Source organism: Gavialis gangeticus, unplaced genomic scaffold, assembly GCF_001723915.1.
Source record: "Gavialis gangeticus isolate Ggan-Ray unplaced genomic scaffold, GavGan_comp1, whole genome shotgun sequence".
Taxonomy (NCBI): Eukaryota; Metazoa; Chordata; order Crocodylia; family Gavialidae; genus Gavialis; species Gavialis gangeticus.
In genome coordinates, this window is record NW_017729029.1 from 68,619,661 (window position 1) to 68,629,815 (window position 10,155).

Genomic DNA, 10,155 nt, shown 5'->3' on the forward strand with positions numbered 1-10,155 from the left:
AAGAGTGAAGACTGTGAAAATCTTGAAACAAGGAGTATTTTACATGGTCAATTAGCTAGCTACCTCATCTAGAAGGGAACTGAGTCAGTTCTTCAGAAAAGACTAGCTGTGCAGAAAAAGGGAAAAACAATCCAAAGAAGGAACCAACATTTTAATGGATTCCCCAATGAAGCACTCATAAACAGTATCATGGTACTGTTACCCATATATAATTATAAGCATGAAACGAATTAATTTACAGGTTATAGATGCCACCAACAATATACATTCACTTTTCTGGTGTTACAACCTATGATGTTTTACCATGCAAACAGCAGAAGTAGTGTAATAGTTTGTTTCACAGACCTTTCCTGCTGCATGCCTATCTTCCTTAAAAATAATGCTTTCTTCATTTACCGGAGGTAGGCCTTTCAGTGACTCAATTACTACTAAAAGTAAAAAAAAGAAAAAAAATTGGAAGTTTAGTATATTTTAAAATGTTAAAACAACAATTTAACCAGCCATAATTTAGAATTCAAGCAGCAACTGCAAATAATACAAAGAATATTTCATAATTAAACAGATTTTAAACAGTTTTTAAATGCTTGGGCAACTTACTCATAAGCCTATATGCAATATGCAATCTCTGAAGCTAGATTCCAAATACAACTTTACATTTGCATAAATGTCCATGAAAATAAACTTGTGAATATGGAAAAAAAATGTAAAACCTGAATAGCACAATCCAGGAAAGTTCTACCATACAACTCAGATTACATAATCCCAGCTCCCACATAATGCTGGAAACAAGTCTGATACATTCATGGGAGTTCTGTGCATAAAATTAGCATAGCATGACAAAACTGGGGAAAAATAAAAAATTAGATATGGTCCGTTTTGTGAAGAAAGCAACTTTATTGGTTTAGATTTAAAAAAAATTCAATCACATGCTGCATTTACTTCTAGCACTGCAGATCAGAGATTTAGTACATTCAAAGGATGTTACACAAGACTTACCATCTGCAATAATCTTTAAAAAAAAAGGCAAGCAGTAGATGTTTTAAGACTGCTCTAAAAAATCATCACAAAAATCTTTGAGAATAGAAAAAAAAGATTAACAACTTAAACCATAAGGCTTGCTACCAGCTTCCAATAAAATTATAAAAAATTTAAATAAACAGCTACTAAAATAATGTGTTAATCTCAATATAAATTCTTTATCTCTAGATTTGAATCTCTGTCCTTCTTCACTGATGGAGACAAAGCACTTCACCTGCTGGTAAAGATAGCCGGTACCTCTCTTTTAGGTGGTAATATTTAATTTTAAGAAAGCAATCATCATATGTCTTTTTAAAACTTAATACAGGCAGACTGGCCAGTTACAGACTTAGTTCAAGTCTTTGCTTTTTCAAAAGATTATCAAACAAGCTATCTGTGTTCAGCTTCACTCACCCAAGAAGAAAAGCACTTCAGGGGAAAAAGAAGAAAAACAAGTTGATATGGCAGATGTTAACACAGAAGGGGCCAACCTCTTCAGCAGGCATGCCACAAATTAGCCTTGTACCCTCCCTGAGTGCTGCTCCAACCCCCTTCCCAACATGCTGCTCTGCTTTCTGCTCTCTGACCTGTGCTCTCTACCTGATCTGCTGCTCTGCCTTATGCTCCCTGCTCTATACTCTCCCTGATCTGCAACATGCCACACAAGGAAGCTGCCTGTGCCACACTCCTCAGGTTGGCCACCCCATATCTAACAAACACCAAATTAAGAGCAAACCTGCCATCTGTTATGCAAGGTTGCACTGGAGATGACTTCTTAGCTTCTCAGCCACTTTTAGCTGATTAACTAACAGAGAAGTAGCTAAGCATCCTGCAGAGATATAACTTTCAGATGCAGACCTTATTATGGTTATCCATAATTTTCACTTTGCCATTTCAAACTACAATGTACTCCGAGTGGAAACAAGTTGCAGCTATGCTTTCTTGAGCAGGATAACAAGTGAAGCGTTTCATTCTCTGTTAAGTGTTTTCACTTCATGAATATTTCACACCACTACACTACAGTCTGCACAGGCTGCCTATTATAATCTATGGCCCTACAAGTAAAACATAACCATTCAATTGTAAAAGCATAATGTTCAAATAGGTATTTGCAATGCTGCTTCACCACTAGCTGTACTCTTCTCTAGCACAACGAGCCTTCACTGAACAAACCAAAAACAAAAAAAAACCAAGCACCATTTGGTACACTTGCACTATAAAATAAAACAAATAAACATGTCTTAAACTAGTTTACTAATATAAGCAAACCTATAGGCTTACTACACCTTCCTCATTTACCTGAGCACATGGATTACAGACAAATTAGTACATCTTCAGTTTGTTCATAAAAAAACAAAATCAAGCAGTAAACACAAGTGCTTAACTCAAACTTACCAATGGAAAGACATTAAAAAAGGAGGCTTTGATGTCATATAATCCTTTTCTGCACTACATGAAGTAGTTGAGCGAAGTGCCCCTCTAAGGTCTACACTTGACAGACAGACTGGACTGGCTTCAAGAGCGGGAGGGGGGAAATGAGGGGAAGCCTGAGCTTCTTCCCACTGAGATTCCATTCTTGTGGTCCCTCACTCTTCTTGATTCTCCATGGCCCCGACTCAAGGAGCTAGCACCCGGTTCTGCTCCTGAGAGAAGGACTTCACCTCCTCCTGGACTGATCCAGTACAACAAACAAATTTCAACAGACAGCACAACAGACAGTGTCTTCAGTAAAGGCATCTGAGGCAAAGGCCAGCCAGCAAGAAGTTCTGTCCCCTGCAAAGGGGTTAAGCAATCCCTCCATCTCTGTACACTCCATCCTGATCTCAGAGTAGCTCTTCTCTGGCAGCAAACCTTTAATAACCAATTTGAATGGGAAACTGAAAAACAAGAAGTCATCCACAAACTGCTTTGTGTTAAGTATGGTTTAAACAGGGACTACACATTTTTATCCCATTACCTGAATTAGCTTGCAACCCCTTGTTCTTGTGGGTTCTTTGCTTGTTGCTTCTCCCAACACTGCTCCTTTCTACCTCTGTATTCTAAACCACTCTCGCCAGTTTATACACTTAGCTGGGCACATCCTTCCACAGCATTGGTTGAAGTGAGCTCCGGTTCATGAAAGCTTACTCCACATCTCTCTCTAATTTACTTAGCTTAGACGGTACAAATCTACACTGCCTTCTGCAAAAATAATTAATAAAAATAATACACGACCAGTTTTTCCCAATCTTAAGAGTCCACAAACAAAAGTCCTTGGGCCAAAATTAGGGGTTCACTAATAGAGATTCTGGGGGCGATACTAATAGTCAATATTTAAGGAGGCATATCCGTCAATACTGATCCGATTTCCAATACAGCTGCATGCAGCTACTAAGTCTGTTGTGGTGGGAGGGAAGGGGCGTGGCGGGGGGGCAGATCAACGGCCCCCCCACCCCGGTGAAGGAGAGAAGGGGCAGAGGCAGGGGCTGCACGGCTGGGGTGGGGCATGGGACGGAGCCATGGCTTGTCAGGGGGGCAGCTCCTGCCACTGTACACACCCTGGGAGAGCATGGGGTGGGCATTCAAGGCAAGGGCCCAGACCCATATGGGGCAGGGCGAGCTGAAGCTGTGGGCAGGGTTGCACCAGGCTTTTCTTGGAGGAGGCTGGGCTCAGGGCAGGCAATGGCAGCGCTGGGAGGGAGCTATGGAGGGGGCTGCAGCCACCCCAAGTTTTGCTGTAGTCCCTACACAGCGTTGCTCCCAGTGCCACCACCACCACCCTCCCAGCGCAGCCCTGGCTCTTCCCAGCATGCGGGTCAAGGCAGAGGGTTGAACCAGAGCTCTGCCAGGCAGGTGGCGGTAGTATGGGAAGCGGCACTGCAGTGAAATATGGGATGGCTGCAGCCCACTCCGTAGCCCCCCCGCCCAGCACCACCACTGCCCGCCCAGAGCCCAGTCCTACTGAAAAGAGCCCAAAGCAGCCTCGGCTCCAGCCCGCAGCTGCAGCCTGCCCACCCCACCCCGTGCAGATCTGGGGGCACACCCCCCCCACCTGTTGCCCTCCTGAGGTTTGCACAGAGGCGGGGGCCACCTCACCCCAGCTAGGCACCCTGCCTCCTTCCTCCCTCACCACAGGAGGCACATCCCTTCCCTTCCCCCTCCTATTCCACCACACCAGACTTACCAGCCGCATGCTGCCAGGCTGTGCTCCTCGCTGCCTGTGTGCTGCACTGTGGCTGTGCACAGGCATGGGCATTTAAATCAGCCAAATTATCAGCCACTTCAGGTTGATTTCCAATACAGCCAATTTTCTTTATATTGGTACTGATCCGATATCAGAGCGATGCATCAGTGCACCTCTAGCCAAAATCAAACAAGTATTTTGAGCATTAAACTACATCTCCAGATTTCCATTCCAAAATCATATCTGTTGTTACCAAACTGTTTACATGTTTAATGTATATTACTGCTAATATGATATTTGAAATAGCCAACTTCGAATTGCCGTATTTCAGAACCTGACAACCAAAACAACTGGGGCAGTTCATGTCTCTCAATTACACATGGCAATTTGAAGACTAAGAAAGATGCCATTTACCAAATGGTCTACATCTGAAAAAAGTTCCCTTGGTAGCCACAAAGAGTAGAAATTTAGACACCAATATACAGGTTATGAGAATAACTCAGACTAAGAGAGTTTAGCTCCCCTTCCCCCCATTTGTTTTTTCAAGGCCACCTCATGGAAACTACCCTTAATATAGCTCCCTCTTGAGACTCTCATTACTAATCCACTAAAAGGCAAGAAAATGCATGGCTATAAAAAGGATGACAAAGTTATTTGGGTAAATGTGATATCTTTATTAGACCAACTGAATACTTGGAAAAAATTGGTCTTTGCAAGCTTTCAGACACAAACGCCCATCTTCAGGCATATAGAGTCTGCTGGTTTGTGTATTCTCTCCAGGGTTGGAATAGAAGCTTAAGCCAATATGCAGCTCTGTGAAAATGCACGTGGCAAGGAAGATCAGAGAGGATAGGCGTTAATAGGCAAGAGACAGGTTGGCTGGGGGAGGGGAAACAGAAAGGGGAATGTCAACAGGTGATAAGATGCAGCTGGGAAAATATAGAGCTGGGGTTACTGGATGTCAGGCAGATTATGACATGTCATAAATCCAATGTCTAGTATTTAGCCCATGATTTTTTTGTATCCAGTAGATTTATGAAGTGAAGTTTGTAGACCTGTTTACAAAACGTGCTTTGTAAATTCCCTTTGAGAATTAGAACTGAGAGCCTGGAGAGAGAGTGGTTATCTTGTGAAAAATGTGCCCCCACAGATAATTGGGTATTCTTGCCTTTGATAAATTTTCAGTGTGCATTCATTCTGGTACACAGTTGTTGTTCGGTTTATCCTACATAGTTTCCATCCAGGCATTTGGTGCACTGGATTAAATATATTATATTTCTGGAGGTGTAGGTGTAAGATCCAGGAATGGTGATGGTTCTACTGTGGGGTGTAGTTATGATGAGAGCGGTGGATGTGTTGGCAGGTCTTACACTTCTTGTCCCAGCATGGTCTAGAGGCCCCCACAATGAGGAAGGGAGTGGGGCTAGGAGTCCCAGTTCATTGGGGGGGCGCAGTTCTCGCCGCTGCACGCACCCCAGGAAGGCATGGGGGGGGGGGGGCATGTGCCCCTGGATCTGCACGCAGGATAAGGGTGGGCTGCCAGCACAGCCCAAGGCTGGGGATGCATGGGGCTCTTCCTGGCAGGGGACTGGGCTGGGGCTGCACTCCGGACAGGCAGCAGCAGTAGGAGGGGGCTACAGGGAAGCTACAGCGAATTTTGGGGTGGCTGCAGACCCCAACCCCCGCTCCCAGTGCTGCTACTCCCCGCCCCAGTGCAGCCCCAACACAGTCCCCTGCTGGGAAGAGCCCCGTGCAGCTGTAGCCCCATGCCCTTGTGGGGTACATGAGACACTGGGAGCCACCACCCTCTGGAAAAGCCATGGCTCCATCCCACACTCTGCCCATCCCTGGCTGGGCAGTGTCTGTACCAGCCCCAGCCCCAGCCCCACTCCCTCCCACAGGAGCTCAAACTGCATGCGTGCACAGGGCATTTATCAGCCACATCAGACAAAACAAAACAAAATGAAAAAACCTATTGCTGATGCTCTCAATTTTCCTCAGATCAGTGCCAATCCGATATGGGACCAATGTATCGGTGCAACTGTAAAAGACAGGTGTCCTTATCTATATTACCAACAACATTTAGTACCAAAACAAATCTTAATTATCCATTTTACATCCTAAAGTTTCAATCAGCTTGAACACAAGAAACTATTAATCAGTTCTACTTGCCTGGTGTTTCAAATTCTAACTCCTGTTACAACCATCAAGTGGGAAACACTTTAAGAATAGATCATATATACAAGCTTTGAGTTTGTATTCTGAAGTCAGGGGTGTAGGTTGTAGCGGTGTTGGTCTAACGACATAGGCAGACACGGTTCTTTGGGTAAACTTGACAGCTTTTATTAGACCAAATCAATTTTTTGAGTTGGTCTAATAAAAGCTAGCAGATATCCCCAAAGAACCGTGTCTGTCTATTGTGAAGTCAGACACAGGAACAATCATTCAGTGTCAGATTTTCCAAAAGTCTGATTTGCCAAGTTCTTAATTGTTAACGTATACTATCTGCATCTGCTGTTCCATCCATAGTTCCTCACAGTCCTACTTAGGCCGACACTACATCCAGCCCCATAGATGAAGCACATCTGCCATCCTCTGTCCTTTGGCAGCTGACACTGGCAAGATGCTAGTCACATATAGACAAATAGCACATGAAGCTGGTAGTATACCAACTATACAAACATTGTGAAAGAAAATAAGTTTGTTATTACAATCACTTCTTACTTAAAAGGGATAGGGGGGAACACAGAAATTTTGGAGTGGCCCACCACAGAATCTTCAATCCTTTCTTTCGCCCTTCTCCTATATTTTGCAAGCCAACTGAAACACAGAATATGGGCTAGAGATTTCTGAAGACATTTTTAACAGTTACAAATTAAGCATCTACTTTTTCAACAACTTTTTCCATGACAGGAAATTTTCTTGAGTGCCCCACAAAACCTTTAAAAAGATGTATTCAATAGCCAGGTAAGAAGGATTCAACAACAAAAAATGATATTCAATAAATTCATTCACATACCTTCTGTTACACTATACAAGAGCAGAAAGTCAACAGAAACGTATGCTCACTTTAAGAAATGAGATGCTGCAGTAAACACCATGTTCTCAAAACAATGAAATAAAATATGGCTGTCAGTTAAAAGAAAATAAATGCATCTTGCTTACCTAATTGATCAATAATGCTTGAAATTCTCCCAAAGGGCTTTAATTCAATATCCTCAGGCAGAATTATTACCAAATCTTCACCAAGAGGCAGTTCCTGAGAACATCAGAATAATTAATCTTCAAAGCTTTGTTTTTCACACAAAATATTACCCACTGGTGAGAACATCCCTTTTTAAACCATTTTAGACATTTAATTTTGAAAGTCAATAAAAAATCCAGTTAATTTGTAATAATACATTCAAATAATATTCAAAGTTAGTGCTCATCAAATAAGAGAGAACTAGTTTTGAGAATGCTCTCTCTTTTTTTTTTCTTTAACCATTCACTTGTACCATACCCCAATACTATAGCCAAGTATTTAAAGACAGCTTAACTCAACTGGAGAAGAATGGCTTCTAACAGCTACAAATTCTGTTTTAAAAAGCTTCACTTTCTGTCATTATCTTTTAAATAATTATATCATGACACCCATGTACAACACTAGAAAAAATACCGTAAGAGAAAATGAAATGGTATTGTGGGGAGTAAGTACAGAGATTAAGTAGCCAATACGAAAACATTGAAAAAAGTTAAAACCTGTCACTTATTTTATCATATAAAATGCTATTACTGCACTAAATTAAACACAATTATTCAAATTCAAAAACTTTTCAGCACACGAAGTTAAACTACAGGGTACAGGAGAAAACTAACACACATTTTAATTTTATGTTTTACACAATTCAGCATATGTAACAAATCTAGCTAAGCCTAACAACATGTATCATATAAGGTTAAAATGTGAAATCATCATACGTTTAAGAGATCTATGAGACAGACTTGTGTGGTTCATGTGACCAAGCTCTGGAATAGACTCCCGGTAGGGGTGGTGCAGGCACCTACCCTGGAGATCTTCAAAAGGAGACTGGACGCACACCTTGCTGAGGTTATTTGTCCCCAGCTGTCTTTCCTGCCCAGGCTGGACGCAACGATCTCATGAGGTCCCTTCCATCCCTAAACTTCTATGAATCTGAGATATGATAAATCATTCTACAGCAACAACTATTATCTTGCAAACTTTTTTTTTCTAAAACTATGAACATAAACTACTCTAGTAATACTTTTTTAATCAAGTTTTCGTTTGTCCTCACCTTCACATTTAATTTTATTACTATTAAAAGGATCAGTTCATGTATACCCTGTATTCTTGCAAGATGTCCATGTATTATAGGGTAACCTAAGTCAAGCCACACACTAGTTATCTCATCCTTAAACCATCAATACCAAGTCCTCAGGCAAAATTACTCATGTGACTACAAGAAAGTATTGACTGCATTTTCATTTTCTTCCCCTATGCCTCTGCCTCCACGAAGAAGATTCTCCCACAGTATTACATCAAACTAACAGTCTCCTTTACCCAGTTTCCTAGAAGACTTACACACAGGGCATGTCTACATGTTCATTAACGTGCTTTTGCTAATACGCATTCAAATTTAGTACCTCCATTGTGAGGTGCAAGAAAAAAAAGCTCATTAGCCTATTAACGTACATTAGCAAACATGCATGGTTTTTTTGTGACACTTTAATGCACATTAAGTGTGCATTACATGTGCTTTAATGCTCATTACCCTAAGAACTACTATGCTAATCATGTGGAAAAGGGGCAGCTGGGCTGCTAAGAGCTCCCAGCTGCCCACCCCATATTGTAGGTCCCAGAGCACAGCGAGCTTTAAAGAGCATGCCTGTACCTGTGTTTTTTTCAAATTCCCAGCCAGAGCTGCCATGCACAGAGTTTTGACAATCAGCTGATTGTGATCCCAACTACTGCAGCATGAGGCCCAGTCCCAAGACAGACCCAGGGCTATCCCAGCTGGGACAACAATCAGCTTGCCATACTGGGGAGTAAAGCCTGCCCCAGTGTGGTCCAGGGCCAACCCCAGACTGCAGTGGAGCCAGTTTGAGTCCCCCATGTAAATCTCGATGGATACAGCTTACAATCAGCTGAATGGTGAGTGGCTGGACCTGTCGTGCTTCTCTTTTAACTTGCCACTGTAGGGGAAGCTCAAGGTTCTGATTATGCCATTATAATTAGGGCAAACAGCAATGGTATGATCGGGATCCAATCCCTGATCCCAATTACATAATGTGCCATGTATGTGTACATAGCAGAAGGCATGATTGTTGGGACTGGAGATCAAGTCTCATTGCACCAATAAATGAATATATGCCAGCAGCCTAGAACACAGCAACCTTATATTTTTCAATAACTTCTTGGAGGATGCCTATAAGCAAGTTCTCTTTAAAGCTTCAGGGATGAAGCAAACAGCAATGGCTTGCCAGTGACAGGTTGCATACTTCTAAAACTTGCTTTTCTTCCTACTAAAGCAACACAAAAAGTTTAACAGACTTGTTACTTAGATCAGCGTTTCCCAATGTTTTCCAACCCAAGGCACACTTATATTAATAACAATTTTCTATGGAACACCCATTAAGGCATTCCCCATCCCCATGTTTATAAGCTCATTGCCACGGCAAAATTCCATGGCACACCTGTTCATTTGTGATAGCATGCTATTGTGCCACAGCACACCAGTTGGCAAATACTGACTTAAATTTTTCTTGCCCCAAAAGACCTAAGCATCAAAGTTTGCTAACCTGTAACCCATCCTTAGAAGGACCTTATTCCCAGGATGCAGAACAGCACAGAAGATAATTTATAGTAGTACCTGGTACAACACTTACATCCCCTCCATTCCTGGAGATTTTGGGAGTGAAGCTATTAAAAAGCAAAGTGATTCAGTTGTCTCAATTCCTTCTACCACCTTCTCAGA

At 42.2% G+C, this 10,155-nt stretch overlaps 1 protein-coding gene across 1 annotated transcript in view; it reads right to left on the minus strand.

Annotated features, from left to right (window-relative positions):
- NAF1 (nuclear assembly factor 1 ribonucleoprotein) overlaps positions 1-10,155 on the minus strand; it is a gene marked incomplete at its 3' end in the record, with an annotated part of 104,888 nt that overhangs the window by 54,470 nt on the left and 40,263 nt on the right. Inside the window, exons 3-4 of the mRNA XM_019521734.1 lie at positions 7,346-7,439; positions 346-428 (exon numbers count right to left, since the gene is read on the minus strand). Of these exons, the coding sequence (XP_019377279.1) occupies positions 346-428; positions 7,346-7,439 (177 nt within the window). The remainder of the gene's footprint in view (positions 1-345; positions 429-7,345; positions 7,440-10,155) is intronic.